Source organism: Doryrhamphus excisus, chromosome 17 (genome assembly GCF_030265055.1).
Source record: "Doryrhamphus excisus isolate RoL2022-K1 chromosome 17, RoL_Dexc_1.0, whole genome shotgun sequence".
Taxonomy (NCBI): domain Eukaryota; kingdom Metazoa; phylum Chordata; class Actinopteri; order Syngnathiformes; family Syngnathidae; genus Doryrhamphus; species Doryrhamphus excisus.
The window spans coordinates 12023844-12046793 of NC_080482.1; the positions used below are offsets into that span (position 1 = coordinate 12023844).

General features: G+C 41.8%; 1 protein-coding gene across 2 annotated transcripts in view; it reads left to right on the forward strand.

The window, feature by feature from the left end:
- The window catches only part of bbs9 (Bardet-Biedl syndrome 9), a 106611-nt gene that overhangs the window by 62257 nt on the left and 21404 nt on the right, over nucleotides 1-22950 (forward strand). For both annotated transcript variants that reach the window (XM_058053030.1, XM_058053031.1), the window contains one exon: nucleotides 2694-2804. In XM_058053030.1, coding sequence (XP_057909013.1) covers nucleotides 2694-2804 — 111 coding nt within the window. The remainder of the gene's footprint in view (nucleotides 1-2693; nucleotides 2805-22950) is intronic.

A 22950-nucleotide genomic window follows, 5' to 3' on the forward strand; every position in this document is an offset into this window, starting at 1 on the left:
TATTGAGCTGTAGATTCCTCTAGAGCAGCTACACACAATAACCTGCACAGAAAACTTTCTAGATTTTCTTAATTTCTTCCACCTATGACCACCTCGGGGCACGCCCACTCCACTGGGATTGGTGACACACCCAAACTCTCCCAAGTACTTCCGGGACTACTGCCGAACCCCACTTTCTAGCGGGTGAGCGCAGGCGGGTTCTCCTAGCCAACACTGTGGTTCTCCCCACCTCCGTGCATGCACCACGGCATAGTGTGTCCGACATTAATGCACCTTTCCCGGCAAGAGTATGCTGCTTTTGGCTTCAGATATTTCGCATTCATGTCCACAAAAACAGTCCCGTGTGAAACGCCGTTGAGGCAGAGTGACAGAGGACATTATTTGTCTCTTGCTGGGAATCCCCAACTCCAACCACTTCTGCCTGATGTTGCCTCGTAGAAAGATTTCCTTGGAGCCATAGCTAACAACCATGACCAGAGCAAAGCAGAGCTCTCTGGAGGGCAGTCCTGAAGCGTATCTGGCCTACAGTGCATGCCCATATTAGGAAGCTGGACTCTCTATGATGTCACAAACAACTAGTGTGAGAAAAAGCTGTCTGAAACCGAGTGTCATCCCAAACTTTTTTCCCGGCTCACTTCCAGATGTGCAAACCTCATTATCTGGAACTTTGGCATCGATTAACACGACAACATTTTAACAACATTTTAACAACATTTACAGGTCAGAAAAGTGGAAAAAGCATAATTGGTCCCTTTTAATGAAAATCTTACTTCAACACGACCTTTTTAAAGTTGAATAAGAAGATTTATTAACTTTATTTTTATGATCAAAGTGGAAGCTTTAAGTTGACCTTCTCAGTAAAGTACAAAGTTTTATAAGATCATTAAAAAACAGACCGACTCTGTATTCTGTCTTCTTCCATTCTCCTGCCTCTCTTCCTGTGTGTATTTGTGTGTGTGTGTGAGAGAGAGAGAGAGAGAGAGAACGGCCCTTTCCTTACCTTAATGTTGATGTAAGACTGAGGTCAACACACTCCTACACTACACTACATACCACACACACACACACATACACACACACACACACACACACACCTACACACTCCTACCAAAATGTTAAGACAGCTCTTTGGGAAAAAAAGTGCAAAAGTCTCGCCTTAGAAAAACACCTGCCCAATTAAGAGAGAGGCATATCCCATTTCAAACAACTGTGTATGTCGTGTGTGTATGTCGCGTGTGTATGTGTGTGTGTATGTGTGTGTGTAAGAGGAGCCACATGCTGTGCTCTCACTAAACAGAACAAGAGTGGCTTTAGAAAGGCCAGGATAAATATTAGAGTGGCTTTAGGATAATCTTCACTCACACAGTGGGGGGAGATACACACACACATTCTCAGACAACTTAAGGTCGACGTGATAGTACGCACACACACACACACACACACATGCAGTGACACAGTGGACACAAAGGCAACATGTGTGCGGTGGATGTTAAAGCAAAGCACCATGAAACTGGGAATGATCCTCAGGGAGGAGAGGAAATGAGAAGCGAGGGAGGCAGGAACCAGAGGAGGAGGAATGGGTGTGACAAGAGGATGAGGAAGGAGAAGAGGAGCAGACGGGGAGAAAAAGCATGCAGGGAGGAGGAATAAGCCAAGGGGGGGTTAGAAGGAGACAGGGAGGTGGGACAGACGAGAGACAAGGCGTCCAATTCATCGACCTCAGGAGCTCCATAAATCCCTGACTGATCCCTGGATACTAGAGGGGATTTGGTCTCAAACACATACACACACACACACACACACACACACACACACATGTACACACTTGTTATTCAATGCCTCTCCTCTTCTATGATCAATCATCCCATTATTATTATAAAACAGTGAAAACATAGACAATCTTGCTTGTTTTATGCTTTTGTAAAAGACAAACAGCAGAACTGTTGTGTGGGTGTAGATGCAATCTTCAATTAGCTTCAAACAACACATAACAACATGCAAATGTCTTGTCATCCTCAAGTAAGGCAATGTACTTGAAGGTTTCAGTGATTCCAGCCCAAATTGAAGGAGCGAGCGAGGCCTTCAGGCGTGCATACAGCTTGGATAATGAATAAACCAGGGATACCGCAACTTTTTCACTGTGGAGTCCACACAGAAAAACTAAAGGATGCGGGTGGGACATCTTGTAGCATCTTGCACATTAAATTTGCTCAAAGTAATACAAAATGCTTATATATGCTAAGTTATCTGGAAGAAAAACAACTAAACAATTAGTGTAATGCCCCCCGGGTCATTTGACACCTCTGCTATAATTGATACAAATCTGCATTGTACACGAAATAACGAAATACAGTAGTACCTTGGTTTTCATTCTTAATTAATTACCAAATGTCAGAAGAAAACCAAAACGTATTTTTCCCATAGGAAAGACACCCAAACACCCAAAAATATCAACAGCAATAAAAAAATATGGACAACAATGATAGTTTTGCATGCAGAAAACATTGCGACTTGGACATCTTTGCTTGAGATTTGAGATTAACATGCGACTTGCAAAACACTGACGAAAACCGGAGTAAAATTTTAATCAAAAACCAAAACAAAAACTGGGACGTTGTAAAACAGAGGGGTGACTGTACTAATAAATGTGTGAAAACATGCTAATAATCCTCTCTACGTCTCTTGTTCCTCAGGTGGAGTTGAGACAATTTCCGAGCTGGCAGGTGATGGGGAAGAGGCGGATGTGCCTCAGGACACCACCAAGTTCATCAAGAAGAAACAACCCTCCAAGAAAGTCAAGAAAGGTAGGAAGGAACCCCTTGTTTTTTTTCCCCGCTGTCTACCCTCCGCTTCCTCCTCCTCCTCTATCTTCATGGTGATGATTGACAGTTTTCCTTAAAGCGGCAGACATGAATGACATAAAACGCACACTGCTGCTTTGCTTCATAACTCATAGTTTGTCACCCCCGTCTGTTGTTTTGTCTGTCACACTGTACTAATAAGCTTCCTTCCTCCTCGTCAGTCTTTAAAAGTACATGAAATGTACCTTCAACACTCACCTAATAAATGTAATCAACTTGCTTTATGCACACAGGTGGAGACAATTAAACTTACAGTCCTTCTGGCTTTAGGAAAGAAACTCACCTCAATGCAATTCTTCTTCTGTATGAAACGTACAAGTTTGTTTATCCTGTGAAGAGCTCAAACACTATTTTCTATCATTTCAATCTTCAATGCAGCAAAGCTCAGCACTGGACTTAACAGGCCCCGCCCACACATCTTACACTAACCGCGTATACGTAGACCCAAATATTACAATATACATGGACCCAATATACATGGATCCAGTTGCATTCGGCAAGAATGTAACCTTTATATACACCTCATTCCGACAGAAAAGTGCCAATCCGAATGAATGTATAATCGGATTCACAGGGGATGGAATATTCCTTTCCCCAATCCAATTGAGGTATCCTGTACCGGAAAGTTGTCGTGGTGCGTTCTTCTTTGTCGTGTTTTTCTTCTTCTGTTGTTTATTGCCGGTTGGCAAGCAGCTTCCGTGTGCTTTACCGCCATCTGTGAAACAGAATCTAAACCCTTAATACGCCATTCACAAGTCCAGTTTTATTAAAAAAGAAAATATATATCTATATAAAGCATATCCCGAGTAATTATAAAATATTAGCAAGATTGAATTTTATGTTTTCCTGTTTAAATTAAATTTATCCCAAGTGCGTTCTTTCAGCGCATGCTCAGATATGACGTAACACGCAGCTCGAGACGCTCTTCAGTTTTAAAAATGGAGGCGAGCAATCAGCAGTGGACTGCTGCGGAAAGGTTGTTTGTGATCCAAACTAAATTTCAAGGCTGGACGGATGAAAAATTCGCAATACGGAGTTATTCCAACAAGTGAAAGAAAAACTCGGGGAAGCTGGTATCACGTGATGTTGATGTTTACGTTTTACTGCACATGCCCCATTGACTATTCTGGTTGATTATAGTGGCGCATGTAGACTTGTAGACTCTCCCGGAGATTGGATTATTCCTTTCCATGTATACCATTCTTTTCGGAAAGGTCAATTGGAAAGATTCCATTCGGAAAGAGAAAAACTCCTCATGTAAACATGGCTACTGATGTATAAAGGAAGAAAATGACTTTTGAATGACTTGAAAGGCATCAAAAGGTGTCTGATTGGCTTCCCTACACATTACCCTAAAGACACACATGAAAGGGAAAGGTCTCCCTTCTTTCCTGGTGAGACGCCTCAGCTCCTCCTCCCCCGCAGCCCACCTGGGATCATAGACAAATCACACACAAATGCTTTAGTGCTCTGTTTGAACTCTGACCTTACTTTGCTCCAAAAATGTTCAGGTGCACGTAGAAGCCAGTGCTCTCATTGAACAGCACAGCCTTGTTTTATTCAGACTGTTTGCTAATTGCTAATAGCATGTGTATTCATGCTTTCTGCTAATTGCTAATAGCACCTGGCCTCATCCTCAGCTCTGAAGACACTGTAGCACATTCACACCAGCCACAAATATGCTCTGTTAGCACAGGGTCATGTTTATTCAGCACGGGCCGCCCCTGCATCATAGTCGCTATTAGCAAGGCACCATTAGATGGTAGTTGTCATCCATTCCGATTCCATTTGTGTATTATCATGACTGAACCTTTCGGGAAAACTCAGTAAGACCATGGTCATTGATCTTATGTCAGATTACGATCAAGGCTGGGATAGGTCGTGTCTGAGAAACAGCACCACTCAGGACCAACGTGGAGGAAGATTTATGAAAAAAATTCTGCTTCAACACACAAAACACACTCACATTGCCCAGCATGATTTCCCGTCCTGGGCAGCATCCTCCTGGGCCGTGGCCAGAACTTTTGACCCATAGACTCTTTGACAGTGTGCTTGCGTGTGTGTGTGTGTGTGTGTGTGCGCGCATGTCTGTGTACGTACCTTTACAAGGTTGAGGTTTAGCGTCCTTGCAGATGTGACAGTCAAATAGTTTGACCCATGAATGTTGCATGTGTGTGGTATGTGTGCATGTGCACTTTTGAATGTATGGCCAGTGTGTACATAAATACAAAGTAGATGGAGACACGATGGAAATGCTGCCTGAAAGCTGCTGACTGTTAGCAGACTTCATATTTGGTGAAGCTAAGCCAAGTCCTTCTAAATTGTATCAATACCCACACCAACCTGCTTGTACTGATTTTGTCATCACTATTGAGCATTTTAACTACTTATAACAGTATTTCCCATGTATTTGTTTTTTTTTAATCTGTCAGAAAATAAGAAGAAGATGTAGCATAAGGGTGTTGGTAGATTTATCACTTTGTAGCTATAGGGACCCTTGACATAAAAGCTTTTCTTTACAGCAGCAAGTGCTGCTGTAGGTTCCTCTCTCATTTGAAAATATTGACAATATTGCTGGTGTCCAAAATGTGGCCCGGGGGCCATTAATGGAAACTTTTTATTCTATCTATTTTCTATGCCTCTTATCCTCATTAGGGTCGCGGGTATGCTGGAGTCTATCTCAGTTGTCTTCGAGTGAGAGACGGGGTACACCCTGGACTAGTCGTCACCAAATCACTGGACACATATAGACAAACAACCATTCACACTCACATTCATACCTACGGACAATTTGGAGTCGCCAATTAACCTAGCATGTTTTTGGAATCTGGGAGGAAACGGAGTACCCGAAGAAAACCCACAGGGAGAACATGGAAACTCCCCAGAGAGATTGTAGTCCAAGTAGAGATTCCAACCCAGGTCTTATCGATCTTGTGACTGTGTGGCCTACAAGCTAACCACTGCCCCACCGTGCAGCCTCTTTTGTTTTATTTTGTCTTTATTACACATTCCAAAAATATGATTAAAATATGATTAGCTGGCAACCAGTCCAGGGTGTACCCCACCTCTCACCCAAAGTCAGCTGGGATAGGCTCCAGCATACCCGCGACCCTAATGAGGATAAGCGGCATGGATGAATGGATGGATGTCATAATATTTTAAGAAAAAAAAGATAATGAAGTTGAAATTTTACACTAAAATATGTATTTTTTTTCCTTTATTATCATGTTAAAAGATGTCAAAGAAGTTTGGGATGGCTCAGGTTTCAGAGATTTTTTTCTCACTGTGACATCACAGTGAGCTGGATTTCCTTATATGGGCATGCTCATGTACAAGCTGTAGGCCTGCCGTCCTCCCCGCTCTGCTCGATCAATCACATTGGAGTGGGCGTGCCAGGAGGCAGTCCGTGGGTGGAATAAATTAAAACAGACCATTTTGGAAATCCAAGGAAATACAGCTGAACTCGGCGCAGATTCTGGAAGATGTAGAAAGCTTTCTGTGTGGGTTATCATGTGCTCCATAGGAGTCCACAACTCAATACAAAAGGACCGAAAATAAGCATAATAGTTTTCATAAATTTTTCAGTTTCTTGGTAGAAAAAGTTGGTTCAGCTACCCCCGCAACCGCCCACCGCCGCAAATAGTTTGCAGTCCTGTGGGAAACACTGAATAGTCCGAAAAAAATACAAATGTACACCCACTTTGGCTATTTGCTCTTTTAGCGAGTCAGCAGTAAATGTCTCGCCTCACCATTGAGTAGAGGCTTGGTTCTTGTAATCCTGGGGGGTAAAATGTTTAAATTCTATGTTCTCAGGTTTAGTTGCATGTTGGAGCGCCGCAAGAGTTTGTATTTTTGCCTCTTCAGGGGCTTCCGTGGCATTTAAATTGGTACGGTGTGTTCACTAAATTACAGCTGCTTTTCAAGCAGGCGTACCAACTCAAACATGTCCAGTGCGTGTTCTCAAAATAACGTCGTCACGTATGCCACTTGCCCTCCTGGGTGTCCTGAGCCTTGCAAACCCAAATGCACCCGACATCCCACGAGGTGTGTCTCCCGGGTGTGTAAATGTGCACAAAATTTCAAAATCAGCATTATATCAGCCAGTGGAAACGTTACAATGTTCATGTTTTTTGCGTGCATGCTGTTAACGTGCCTTGGTGACGCTGTCAATCTGGCCACTCGTACTTATACTGCATAAAAGAAGGATTCGTCCTAAGGGCCCGTACACATAGACAGTCCTGATCATTTTTTTAACACCGCATTGCATATGGAATCTACAGTGCAAAATGTAAATTCTTGCAATTTTCCAAGTGCTCTTAAAATTTTGATCAGGAGTGTATTTTGATATATGACGTAAGTCATTACTGCAGGGGTCTCAAACTCACTTTACCTGGGGGCCACTAGAGCTAGGGTCTGGGCAAGGCTGGGCCGCGTCAGGTTTTCTAAAAAAAAAAAAAAACGCATTTATTAAAAACAGAAAAACAAACTTTTTCAGTGCTTTGGTTCTGATTTTCTGCAATAAAAGCTCTGATAAAACATTCCACTGTTCTCAAATATCTTAATTTTTATTTTTTTGCACAAATTAAGATGAAAAATAAATAAACAAATCAAGAATAAAGAAAATCAATCAATCAGTAATAAATAAATATAATGATAAAATGGCAAATAAAAACTTAAGAAACCACATATAGTTGGTGGGTAGACAAATTATTTTTTTCAGATTAAAATGAACAAAGCATTATTAGAGCCCTGTAGACATGACAAAACACGACTATAGTCACATTTATACTATTTTTATTTACAACATATTGCGCAACTGCAGGGTCTTGAGACACATGCTAACTCGCAAACTAGAGAGCTAGCGACCTAAACGGTAGCCTTCAAGTTATTTCCTTTAAACTTAAATAGCCAAAAACTTACCACTTCCACACGGATAGGGAGGATAACGATTAACAGGTATTTAACCTTTAACATGAACATTAATCAAATGTAATAATTTTTTCTGGGTACATGATACCATACACATCCATATCAAACTTGTGCAGGCCGCACTAACATTAAACTTTCATATCAAGGCGGGGGCCTCAAACTAGTGTCCTGCGGGCCACATTTGGCCCGCGGCCGCGTGTTTGAGACCCCTGCATTACTGGAATTACAACTGTAAACAGTGTGGCTAATCAATAATTCATTGTTGGTGAGTACCTATATGTAGTATTATAGTATAGTTTAAATGTGTTTATTGTGTTTTAGGCATATTTAGGGCTTAAACCTGAATTGTGTTGTGTGTTAACAATGGCAATTGTGCATCGAAACATTGCCAGTAACAAGTCAAGACAAACGCTCACGTACCAGACACTGATCTGACTTCCTGTCAGCTTTTAATGTGGCAACTTGTCAACAACATTTTTAAGTAGCAACATTTGCCGTGGCAGCGTCACACTGAAGCTGGCCAATGTGAACTCCATCGCCTGCGTCTCTGCAGCTATTTGTTGATACAGCGCTGATGGGATGCTCAGCGCTTTAATGCGCATGTAATGTTCCGCTAATGTCGCTGCAGCCGCATTATCTGATTGCCTATTTTTGGCCACATCAAACGCCAGTGGCGATTACATAAACATGTTCCATTTGTTGCCTGGTCGGGTACCAGGGGGTCTAATTAGCATGAATGGAAAGTTCAGTGTTTCTAAGACCGACAACAGCCGCCAAGGCCTGACTCTGACCTTGCTCTTAATCTGCTTTGTAAACGTTGACTTAATGTGTGTTTGTTGGCAGCCCCACACCATAACCACATCCAAACCCTGAGAAAAATACACATTTAAACTCATTTCAGGATAATGTTAATGAAGTTCACACCGCCACTGGTCTTTTTAAAGCGAGACGTAGCCCTGAAACACATGAAAGCACACTTGTAGTGCTAGCCTGACAACCAGAATCGCACTGGCTCTCACTGTGGTTTGCTGGAGTCCCAAAGCTTTATAAATGTCTTTATAACCTTTTCCAGATTGATAGAGCTCAATTAGTCTCACTTATGTTTTACATTTTTTTTGATGACTAGAAGGATGTTAAGTGTAAACATGCAAAAAAACCCACAATTTTTCACACCACTGTAGCTTGTCAGCTTCCTTTTGTCATGAGTGAATAATATCAATTAAAGAGAGAAGAGCGGAATCTAAGATAATGATTACACAACGGTCACTTTTATTGCAAATGTTAAGCAAGCAGAAGGGCTTGGACTGGGAGGAGTCAGTTACATATTTGTCAAAAATACCATCACCACTGCCAAATATCACCATCCAATGAGCCACATGACTTTTCCCACATGGTATCCCTCGTGCAGAGTGCATTGAATAGTTGAACGATGCACAGTGACACCATCTGCAGCAAGATCATGTTGTAGGTCTTTGGAGCTGGTCTGTGGGTTGAGTTTGACTGTTGTCACCATCCTTCGCCTCTGCTTATCTCAGATTTTTCTTGACCTGCCTCTCTGGGCCTCTAGAACTAGAACTAGAACTAGAACTGTATCTGTGGTGTTCCATTTCCTTACTACAGTGGAACCTGACAGCTGAAATCGCTTTTTGTATCCTTCCCCTAGACCATGATGTTGAGCAATCTTTGCTTTCAGGTCATTTGACAGTTGTTTTGAGGCTACCATGGTGCTACATTTCAGAGAAGATGCAACTTGCAATTGGCCACCTTAAATACTCTTTCTGGTGATTGGCTTCACTTGTGTATGTAGGTCAAGGGTCAATGAGCTTCCAAGTTTTGTTTTCCAATAATTAGTGTTGAAGGTATTCAAATCAATAAAACAACAAGGGTGCCCAAATGTATGCACCTGCCTACTTTTGTTTAAATAATAATTGCACACTTTCTGTAAATCCTATGAACTTCATTTCACTTCTCATCTATCGCTGTATTTGTCTGCTGTATGATATATTTAACTGAAATGGCTGATCCTAACAACCAGTGATTTATAAAGGAAAATCTTCAAAATTACCAGGGGTGCCCAAACTTTTTTCATACCATTGTATCTCCTGTGGTGGAATGACCACATACGTGTTGTAAACAGCATTTTTTAAATATTTTCTGACCGGGAAACAATCCAATACTGATGTCAACAAGTATCACATTTTTTTGCTGATATCAGGCGGATAATTATCGGACATCCCTAATGTACACGTCTTATATAATTTATTATGTGTTATAATAATTATTATAATAATTGTATTAATCATTTCTGCACAATATTTGTTGGTTAAAAATATGAAGTTAGTTGCTTTTTGTGGCTGACAAAAAGTGCATGACAGCTGGGGAGTGTGTGTTTTTATGTGATTTATTTTCTTTTACATTTGACTGGGGAAAATGTGTTTTTTATGCTTGTGTTCATATGGACAATTGTGCACCCAGATGTTTTCTATCTTCAGTTACTTGAAGCCAACATAAAGTTTAACGTAGTGACTTGTATTTAAAGTGCGGGACCATGGAATAACTGTTAATGAAATCAGTTTGTCGTCACAAGAATGTTTTGATCCTGTTGGTGTGTTGATGTTTCCTGTCAGTCAAGGTGGAGACATAAAGGCAGGGAGGGAAAGACATGGGAAAAGATTCAGAGCGCAAGGGTTCCTGCTCTGATGAGTGTGTGTATACGAGTGCATGTGTGTGTGTGTTTATGATGGGGTCACGTCACATGTGGTGAGGAGGCCGTGTTTGGCGCTACTGTCCGTTCAGCTTCTGGCTCCTCGGGGAACCTTCCAGAAGGAATGAGCTCTCTTCCTTTGGGAGGTCAATGTAGGAAGTTTAACTTCCAGCGTGAAGGAAGTCACCTTCTCACTTACGCTGCTGCTTTTTACATTACGCTTAGCCACTAATCCGACATCTGTCACCTTCAATCATAAAGTGCAGCAATCCATTATAGTCCTTAAAATAAAAAATAAAATAAAAATAAGCAGGGCTGTCAAATGACTAAAAATGTTCACATTTTAATCAGATTAATCACTTTAAAAAAAAATCACGATTAATCACCATTATCAACGTCCAAATGAACTGAATATGTCGGGCTAAAAGACACCAAACGAGTCTGTTTAATAGTAGCGGAACATTTGAATGAGAAATGAGGGGTTGCATTCAAAGACATAATGTAAATTAAAGTAAATTTACTTATTTTCATTGTATTTTCCAGCATACTTAAATGTAACAAACTGTACATCCAAGTCATGTTTTTCTTTATCTTCCTGTTTCTTCTCATACACACACACACACACACACACATTATAAAGCCGTTTGTATGATGTTTGAAGTGTCCCTGAATGCGTCTAGCGTTCTTGTCATGAGTATGAGGAAGTGTCTCAAAGCAAATATTGTACTTTCAAGGACCGCCGAACAAATTGTCTATTTATATTATATATTATATTTATATTGTCTATTTATATATTTTAACCAACTGATGGAGAATCACATGTGGGTATTTTTTTATATTTTAATAAAATAAATTAAATAACTCTTTTTTTAATTCACACAATTTAGCAGGGCGGTGAATGTGCAGGGATCCACTGTGAAGCTATACATGCAGTAGAAGTAGATTTTTCTTTTTCATAAAGCCTCCCTTTGTCTGCTTATTTCTCTGGACACCCCCCAAGAAAAGTATCTTTTTTTTTAACAAGGGGTCTTTAATTTGCCAAGGAGGAAATCCCACAGCTTGTGCTGTTTTTGGCCATTCACACACACTTTAAATGATCATTAATTATGATTGATTATTCCACTGTGTCATGGAGCTTGTGATTGGCTGATCCAGGCTAAAAACCTATTCTACCCCCCCCCCCAAATGGCCATATAACACATTCCGTGCACAACTTCAGATAACAATAATCACGTTTACAATGTTGAAAGCATTTTAAATATTTTACATCAATTCGCAAATCAGCTTCTGAAAAGATGCATTCATCAGCTCGGCATGTGCACGCGTGTGTGTGCGTGTCTGTGTGTGTGTGTGCGTGTCTGTGTGTGTGCGTGTGTGTGTGTGTGTGTGTGTGTGTGAGAGAGCAATAGAGAGAGAGTCGGCACACACCAGGGAAAGTTTATCAAAGGAGACGTGTCAATTAGCTGGGGGGTACAGAAGGCAGAGCCAGGGGTCAGAGGTCAAGCTGGGGGGTATTCGTCAGCTGTCACTAACTATAAAAACTTACTGTGTTCCCGTGTGTGTGTGTTGTGATGGAGAGTGGCTCGCTGTGGGTCATCAGTCACTGAACACACACACAGTCCATGTGTGTGTCCAGCTTGACAAATGTGTATTTTTCCCACTTATGTAAACAGGAATTATTCACTTTGACTTTCACGTTTTATTTACTGCTTGAATTATTGTAACTCCTCAAATCCAAACACTGTGTCCACAGAATCATTCCATGATGGGTGTGTTGAAGTTTTGTAAGTGTGTTTGAAACCCCCAAATCAGGCTGGATCGTTAGAAAAACAATGGCATCAGCAGAATAAGTATAGTATATAGTGTTACATACAGTGCAGTCTATTACATAACAGTCTCCCAGTGTAAACTTCCTTCCATTCATCTGATAGACGCGATTAAAATGAGATGTTTAATAGTTTTGGAGCAGCACTTCCAGCTACTGGGGCCAAAGTAGCAGAGCTTGTCTGTGATTAAAAGTGTCAAATGAAATCAGCATGTGCTGCCGTGTAAACACGTCTACTGAAGTGGATGTCACACACCTCAGCTGCGTGCACGGACACTTTGTTCCAGAAGGAGTTTGAGGGGGTAGAGGCTCGGGGGCACCAGCAGATATCAGGATAAGATGCAGCAGCGTGAGGGAAAGAAAGAAATGTAGAGTTTAATCTGATCAAGACTGTCATTGCGCACTTACACATTCACAATATTCTCACAATAACTCTCCTTTTTGATGAATGAATGAATTGCAACTACTCTATGGAGCATAACTGCCAACGTTGGCTTTGATGGCGTGGATGGTGCAAAGCTGGATAAGGACATTGCAGTATGTAAGAACACCAGATATTAAAGGGGACATATTATGCTGGTTTCCGACCCTTTGTATTGCGTTGTTGACTTCTATAGAGCAGCTACACACAATAACTTTTGCAGAATCTGCACCTATTCCAGTTGTATTTCCTTTGGTTTGTGCTTCCTGCTAAAACGGTCTGTTTTAATTTATTCCAGCCATGGCCCGTCTCCGGGCATGCCTTCTCCGCTGTGAATGGTCACATGCCTAAAGTGCTTCCTAACTATGAACCATATTTATAGGTTACTGACACTTGGGGGCATGATACCTGGCCTGATACCAGACAAACCATGTGATGATCTTATTATCACATACTATTTAATCATGAGCTTATTTTCACGTACTATTTAATCAAAAGAAAATGTTCAGTTTATTACATGTATTATATCTAAACAGTGTAAACTGTGTGTTCACGCTTGTGCGCTTTTCTCTGATTGGTTGTTTCACGGTACCAGAGCAGCGCGCCCCCGTAGCTGTCCACTCAGAGCGCGCTGCTCTGGTATCGTGCCTGTGAAACAACCAATCAGAGAACAGCGCACGAGCGTGAACACGCACTATAAATATTCCTAGTGCTTCTCCAGTCACCAAAAAACCCAAACTTGATTAATGGAACTTTAATTGTCAGATAATAATTGATAAGATAAGACTGTTGATAAAATATTATTGTTGAAATATTTTTGCAATTATTGTGTTTACACTGTTTAGATATAATACATGTAATAAACTGAACATTTTCTGGAAACAAAATGGTCTTTTGATTAAATAGTATGTGATAATAAGCTCATGATTAAATAGTATGTGATAATAAGATCATCACATACCAGACAAACCATGTGATAACCTATAAGTCCAGCCCTCTGTGACATCACAAAGGGGCAGTTTTACCACGCCTTTTGAAATTGAGCGTTTTGAGCCATCCCAAACTTCTTTCAAGGCTCACATCTAAAATACACAAACCTCATTGTCTGACACTTTGGGATCGTTTAACACGAGAATACAATATTCCGACTATATTTGTAGGAGTTCTGTAGAGCCGGCCCCGGTTGGCATCATACTTTCAGCTGCCATCAAGTTGAGTCTCCATTATGCGTGACCCTGAGATTCCCGTCCCTGGTTTTGCTCCGCAACATCCGGGTACTGACAGTGCACTGTATTTTGTTGCACTTCTTAGTGTGACCATAAGTGATAATAAGTCAATTCCACAACACTAGCCTAAAAAAATCTGTTATTTTGATGGGTTTGGGGGAAACAGGGAAGGCCCCTAAAGTGATATGCTTCTACAGGTTGCCCACACTGCCACACTTTTGAAAAGCTGTGGTCTACAGTAGATGAACATGTGTCTAGTTTTTGATGACTTCACCAATACTTTTTTGTATTCACAATCTTTTTTTTCCAAGACGTTTATGAGGAAAACAAACGGGCCGCTAAGTCCCTGTCAGACTGAGCTCACAGTTCACACGCAGACTTTGTAGAAGTTGTGGAAACGAGCGTTTCCTCTGAGACTTTTCTCTAGCAAAGCGAGAAGTGATCAGTGTCAGTCTACTCTCGGTATTGGCACTCGCTCAAAACAAAGAACAAAGTACACATCTCAGGCCGCAGACATGAGCTTTATGGCTTTCCGACTCGGCTGCCCTGCACCCATCGCTTCTCTCTCCTCCCGAGACGTGTGTGTGTGTGTGTATGTGTGATCACAGAGGACATGATTAGTTCCCTTCATTAGGTTAAAGACCGGGCCTTGCTCCATGGCAAATATTGGACCATGGAAATGAGACATTTACACACACACACACACACACATGCACACACACTTTGAGAAGACACACCTCAAACACTCATCTAATGCTGGACAGAACATTCCCCATTTATTCAGAAAATGGTTGTCGACAAATACAGACTCACACACACACACACACACACACACACCCTAATGACCTGCCCCACACACACATTCATGTGGAGTTGAAACCACACAAATGCATGCCAAAGCAAATGGTCAAAGGTTTCGAGTTAGGACGAATGTTGTCGTGGCTTTAATTATTTCCAGCGACTAATGAGACGTGATCAGTTCCAGGCGGCCACTCGATCTCGCTAAAGCGCATCGGCGGTTCCGTCTGCAAACACTGCGACCACCTTGTGCCGCCTAGTCATTAGCAGCTGTCATCACGGCGCCATGAAGCAGCAGCATGTGCTGGTGTTATTAGTACTATTGCTAGCTGCTACCGCTCCTGTGATTTCTGACTCTCAAGTGTGAATATTTATATTTTATTTCCTTAGTCATATGAACCTGTTTGGTTCATATGAACCTGTTTGGTTCATATGAACCTGTTTGGTTCATATGAACCTGTTTGGTTCATATGAACCTGTTTGGTTCATATGAAGCAAATCAATTGCTTCCATCCAACCCTGTCTTCTGCATCTGTCTCTCTCGCAAGAACTACCCTCATGTCCTCCTTCACTACATCCATAAACTTCCTTTTTGGTCTTCTTCTTCTCCTCCTACCTTGCAGCTCTAAACACAGCATCCTTCTACCAATATATTCTCTACCATCTCTCTATACTATACTATCTCTCTGACGTTATCTCCAAGGCCTCTAAAATGTAATGTCCCTCTGATGTACTAATACCTGATCCTGTCTATCCTGGTCACTCCCAATGAGAACCTCAGTATCCTCATCTCTGCTACCTCCAGTTCTGCTTCCTGTCTTTTCCTCTGTGGCACTGTCTCTTCTCCCTGTAAATAAACGAGTTAATCGAGATAATCAAAAAATTAATCGATGATTATTTCTCCAAAAAATGTATCCAAAACTATTTCATTTATCGTTTATTTATGTTAAAATGTAAATATTTTGTGATTTCTGCCTTTCAAATGTGAATATTCATATGATTTGATCTGATTAATTGAAACAACAAGCTTTAAGTTAACCAACTAAATTGTTAATTGCAGCCCTCGTCTTTTAACTAGATTTGCAAAAAGTTGCTTTTTTGAAAAAGGGTATCTGAAAGTGTTATAATTTGCTAAATATAGTTGCAAAATTGTTAAGTTGACAACACTGATCCCTCCTGCTACATCGTCTTATTCTCTGGTGGACCATTTGCGTCATTATGTGTTTATGAATGAGGGCTAACAAGTTGCTCCCAATCTAATTGTGGCGCCCCAAATTTAGTTGTGGCGGGCAGGAAACACTGCTCATATTGGTGGTTGTCAGCCTCCCTTTTTACTGCTGGCAGTATCCTGTATTGTCTGTATAATCAAAGTTGATGTTTAAATCAAATCTTCCGAGCAAAGCATTCATCCTTCAACTGTTTGTCTCTGTGTTTTGGGAAGAAGTCCTATATCCAAGCAATGATTACACACTAAGAAAACACACAATTGTGTGTATATTTTAGAGATACAACATGGTCACATTCTGGCGGTCGCACACTGTAAGCTGGTCCCGGCAAGAATGTGCAAATGCATACTCATGCCCCCTCATTTACATGTGCTTACGTTAGAACACAACCGCACACGCCGCACACAAAAATGTGCACCGACTCACTTTCTTGCCAGCCACACACAATATGTGCTGAGCTGGTCGGTCGCTCAGGAAGCGGGTTTAACGCAGACAAAGACTGCCAAGGCCCCGCCAGGAAGTTACTGCTGAGGTGGATGCCAAAAGTGACCTCTGCAGCGCACCACACAAAGATAGTGTCAAGCTAATATGTGCGCTTCAGCTCATCTCGGTCACCGCGGGACGAGGTCAAAATGTTGGAAACGGCTGAAGTGTCACACAAGCACAATAATAAACATATTGGTACATGACGTTTAATAGAGAACATTGTTATTATTATCAGTCCGGAAAGAATAGGTTGTCCAAACTTTGTGATGGTCGCATCCATAAAAATAAAAGATGACAGGGCCCACTTTGATACACAGTGCACATTAAAGATGCTAAAACCAATCTAATGTAGGTCAATAAATGCTAAGCTATCTCAACAAAACATCTACATTTTAGCTTAGTGTTAAAGTTCACAAAGCAAATGAGCATCCATCCATCCATTATCCTCATGAGGGTCACAGGCATGCTGGAGCCTATCCCAGCTGTCTTTGGGCCAGAGGCGGGGTACACCCTGGACTGGTCGCCAGCCAAACAACCATTCACACTCACATTCATACCTAGGGACAATTTGGAGTCACCAATTAACCTAGCATGTGTTTGGAATGTGGGAGGAAACCGAGTATCCGGAAAAAACCCGCGCACGCACGGGGAGAACATGCAAACTCCACACAGGAATCGAACCCGGGTCTCCTCGCTGTGTGGCCTGCACGCTAACCACTCGCCCACCATGCAGCCTAGACATTAGTGTAATATCTACAATGTTCACCCAGGCCACCCTTTGGACACCTCACCACATATAAAGAAGTGTGTGCAGGGTGTGTGTTTGCCTGTGGACGTCTATGTATTCAAGAAACAGTTTATGCGGTGAAACTGGTCTGAGAACACATCGTCACGTGTCGCTAGTTGTGAGAAGATTTACAACTGTCGTGAATCATCGCTAATCACACGTGTGTATGGCCACCATAGAGTGTGTGGTCATCCATGACACGCTTGTGTCCACCACCTCTGCTCTGATGTACAGAACTATTTAGGAATTATGTATAATTATCTTTATTGCCATGTTGAATTGTGAATTATTTCAACTATTTTAATGACATGTGAGCATTGAAATTGTGAATGTGACATACTTATTAAATATTAGTATAATAGTTTCAAAGTTTACTGATTAGATTTTATGACTGGTAACTCATGTGTGCACCCCTGCAATGTCCATAATTATATTGTCTATGTTTATAGTAGGACGTATATCTTTGGGACTTGGTCATTTTAAAAGTAGCTTTCAGGCTGAAAAAGTGTGAGCACTCCTGGGCTAAAATGTTAATAACGGGGTATATTCCAGTCTATCTGAATCAGATCTTAATCAGAGCTCAGGGCTGACTGCATGTGCATGAATAAGGACTTTGGGGAACGGAGGGAACTGGAGACCTCATAAAGAGCCGCCCCTCCCCACATGCAGAAACCATACTGTGCATACGGGCTAACGATCCGTGGGGGGCCCAGTTTTGCACAAAGGATGTGCATTGCAGACGTGAGGCATCGAGTAGAAACAAGTAATCTGAGAATTAAATTAAATGGCAGAATTCACCTACTCATCTGTCAGTCTCTGGTGGTGTAATGGTACAGCTGCCGCCTCACAATGCAGAGGGTGAGGGTTTAATAGCAGACTCACACCTTTTTTTTCTCTGCTTCTGTTAATTTGTTATTTTGAACTAAAAATATTCTTAATAATAATATAGTAGGTCGAGTGGTTAGCGCGCAGACCTCACAGCTAGGAGACCAGGGTTCAATTCCACCCTTCACCCTCGGACATCTCTGTGTGGAGTTTGCATGTTCTCTCCGTGCATGCGTGGGTTTTCTCTGGGTACTCCGGTTTCCTCCCACATTCCAAAAACATGCTAGGTTAATTGGCGACTCCAAATTGTCCATAGGTATGAATGTGAGTGTGAATGGTTGTTTGTCTATATGTGCCCTGTGATTGGCTGGCGACTAGTCCAGGGTGTACCCCGCCTCTCGCCCGAAGACAGCTGGGATAGGCTCCAGCACCCCCCGCGACCCTCGTGAGGAAAAGTGGCAGAAAATGAATGAATGAATAATATAGTATTACACTCCGGTTTCGGCGGCACGGCGGTCAAGTGGTTAGCGCACAGACCTCACAGCTAGGAGACCAGGGTTCAATTCCACCCTCTGCCATCTCTGTGTGGAGTTTGCATGTTCTCCCCGTGCATGCGTGGGTTTTCTCCGGGTACTCCGGTTTCCTCCCACATTCCAAAAACATGCTAGGTTAATTGGTGACTCCAAATTGTCCATAGGTATGAATGTGAGTGTGAATGGTTGTTTGTCTATATGTGCCCTGTGATTGGCTGGCCACCAGTCCAGGGTGTACCCCGCCTCTCACCAGACAGCTGGGATCGGCTCCAGCACCCCTTGCGACCCTCGTGAGGAAAAAGCAGTAGAAAATGAATGAATGAATGAACACTCCGGGTTCCTCCCACATTCCAAAGAACGTGCAGGTTAATGGTGACAGTAAATTGTCCATGAGTATGAATGTGAGCGTGTATGATTGTTTATCTATATGAGCCTTGCGATTGTCAAGTCCCCGCCACTCACCCAAAGTCAGCTGGAATAGGCTCCAGCATACCCCCACGAAGTGGCTGGAATGAATGCATGCAGTATTACTCTCAAACATCAAACCATATCATCCAAGAAGATGCTTTTAAAATGTTTAAACTCCACACTAAAAAAAACAACAATGGCCATCGGGAATGATTGATATGTTGGAATATGAAGTTGTTTACTGTCGTGTGGCTTCCAAGATGTTTCCTGATGGGGCAGAGCAGACGTTGTTTGCTTTTCGGGACACACAGATGCCATGTTGGTTCTTGCTGTTGTGGAAGTGGTGCAGACAGTTTTTTTTCAAATGACTGAGTGGAGATAGCTGAGCTATAATTACGCCGCGTATGCGGTTCTTTGTCAAATCACCCAACTCCACATTCCTACTAAGTGTATTTTTACGGCTGCACCGCACAAGCGCATTTATAATGCTGCAAGGGCTTTGTCGCATTTTAGTGCAGGATGCTCTCTGTCCAACACGTTCTCAGGGCAAACACACACACATTCCTGCATCATCTTCATTTTTTAAGTATTGTCTTGGTATTTGGACTTTGTTATGAGATATTCATATAAATACTTTAAGATATGCCTTTATTCGTCCCTCAGTGGGGAAATTTGTATTTATGTGAGTGTATTGACAGATAGTAATTAACTGGGAAGATCCCATTGGGACCAGTAACTCCATCTCCATCAATCACATTGCAACCACTGGAATGTCTACAGGGAACTGGCATGCAAACACTTTGCTTGCTCAGGAGAGTGAAGTGAGCTCAGGTTGTGTTGGATTGTGTAACAACGCAACCAAACATCATCACAGCCGTATTCATTCATTCATTTTCTACCGCTTTTTCCTCACGAGGGTCGCGGGAGCCTATCCCAGCTGTCTATGGGTGAGAGGCAGGGTACACCCTGGACTGTTCTCCCCACGCATGCACGGGGAGAACATGCAAACTCCACACAGAGATGGCCGAGGGTGGAATTGAACCCTGGTCTCCTAGCTGTGAGGTCTGCGCGCTAACCACTAGACCGCCGTGCCGCCCCACAGCCGTATTACTGCAGTTAAATAGAGAAACTACATAAGACCATCTCTAGGTGAACGGGAATGAAAACCGTGTTGTTTTAGGGCCTGGACTTGAGGCTCAAGTCAGACTTTGAGTTTGTGAATATTTACAGTACAGTTCTTCTTCTAGTGGATTCTCCCCGATTCTTGTAGTATGGTAAGGTGAGGACAGGGACAAAGTGTCCCTGTGGCGTCTGCGCCGGTTCAGAATCGACTTGAACTTATTTATGGACTGACGGCATATCCTTTTAGTGTTGGAATACACTACACGTACTGATCACAGTCCACATATAGAACATTGCTTGCATTGTGCGTGTGTGCGTGGATATGAAGGGGTTAAAGCAGGAAAGTGCTGGAGCCAGAGACATTGACCCAGACATGAACTGCCTATGAGAACATGGCTATGCACACACACACACACACACACACACACACAGCAAAAAACAGTGGCATCACGACTTGCCATTTATGTCTAATAATAATAAGTATATCAAATAAGTAACATTCACATGCTGGAAAAACGTGTTCTTGCTTTTATTTTAATAAACTTATTTTTGACTTAATGACACAAACTAATGTTGAGAAATAAAAATCCAAAAAGTCTCACAGTGGGACCCAAACTACTTACTGGCATTTTGCCGATCAGATAGGGACTCATCGCCGCTTTAGCAGCACATTGGCCGTGAACGCGCTGCAATGGAGCGTATTTATCAGCAGCCATTAGCATGCTGTCTGTCTGTGTGTGTGTGTGCTGTCCATACACGGAGGTGGTAACGACTTATACACACTGACGCTGGTCCAAGAGTACAACATTTAAGCATCATTAAGTACTAAACAACAACAATTTAGTTGGCTAAAAGTAAATTACAGCCTGTGTTAGTCAGACAGCATGATTTTGTACGGCGCTGCCAAAAGGCGAAGAGTTTACTTTGAAAACGTCAGCAAAAACATCAAGTCTACTCCCCCCTACCCTTCTCAATCACAGACCTAAACTAATTCAAATGTCAATAAATCGGAAAAAACAGTAATTTCAGGCAATTTAGCCACATGAAAGCGTTGAAGGTTGTTTCTTGTTAAAGCCATCATTGGAACTTAAAGAGAGTTGCACTGTAAATACCAGGGAAAAAATCACATTTTTTGTAATTACTTAAAATTAGGGATGGGCAATATTTTTTTTCAAGCCAATAATGTTTTAAATTTTTTTGATTTAACTGTAATTTTGTAACACCTGGAGGTAAGGACAGCTCAAACAAAAATGGATTTGACCTGCAGATTTGTCCTTACCAAATATCATGACATTACTATTAATAAAACATTTTTAGAAAATAGCAAACCGTGGCTCCAACAGGTTCACTAGCCGACAAAACCGGTTGTTCAACGACATAATTTCCGTGATGAAATCACAATCGCTCTTTTCAAATGTTGTGGCGATAGGAACAAGCCCTGGGCATCGTAGCGATGCTGGACTTTCAGGTGGCTTTGATGTGTTGGAGATCAATGTTTTCTTCTCTCATCATGGAATGTTTACAGAACTTTTGACGAAATCACACAGAAAAGGTGCGCTTGATTTGCTCACGCTAACCCACTTACAGTACAGTATGGGTAATCTCGCCTCAATGGAGATTTTTATCGGTTATTGGATTTATCTGTGTGATGTCATAAATCCTCATATCGGCCTGATAATTACCTTGCACCCTGGCAAAAAATGAACCCAAACACACCTCCAAGACAACGACCAGTGCCTTGCTGAAGGAGCTGAGGGTAAAGGTGATGGACCTAAACCCTATGGAGCATTGGTGAACCATTCTGAGGAGGAGTGGAACAACCTGTAATATTCTACTGAACTACATACCTAAGAGAGCTAAGGCATGTTGGAAAATAAAGGTATCCAAAATAAATAGTCACACTTGGCCCAATTTGGACATTTTCACCTCAGGGTGCACTCACTTTTGTTGGCAGAGGTTTACACATTAATGCTTGTGTGCTGACTCTGTTATCATCTAAACCAGTGATTTTCAACCACTGTGCCGCGGCACACTAGTGTACCTTGAGAAACCGTCAGGTGTGCAGTGAGGAATTATCCAATATCACTTTTTATAATTAACATTTATTAATCATCATTTGCATATATTATGTCAATAGCCATTATGTCAATAGTATACATGGACCCAAATATTCCAATTGCATTTGGTTTATTTGCTCAAACGGAAAGAATTGAACAGGGATGGAATATTCCTTTAACCAATCCGGTTGAGGTATCTTGTACCCGCTCAAACGGAAAGTTGTCAGGGTGCCTTCTTCTTCCTGGTGTTTTTCTTCTTCTGTTGTTTATTGGCGGTTGGCAAGCAGCTTTCGTGTGCATTAGCGCCATCTGTGGAACAGAATCTAAACCCTTCTATACTTTATTCACAAGTGCAGTTTTATTATAAAAGAAAATATATATCTATATAAAACATGTCCTGAGATTAATTATAAAATATAAGCAAGATTGAATTTGATCTTTTCCTGTTTAAATTGATCCCGGGTGCGTTCTTTCAGCGCATGCTCAGATATGACGTAACACGCAGATCCAGACGTTCTTCACTTTTAAAAATGGAGGCCAGCAATCGGCACTGGACTAAGCAAAGTTTGTTTTTGATTCAAACTAAATTTCAAGACTGGACAGACGAAAAACTGGCAATACGGAGTTATTCCAACAAGTGAAAGAATAACTTGGGGAAGCCGGTATCACGTGATGTTGATGTTTACGTTTTACTGGGCATGCCCTATTGACTATTCTGTTTGATTTTCACGGCGCATGTAGA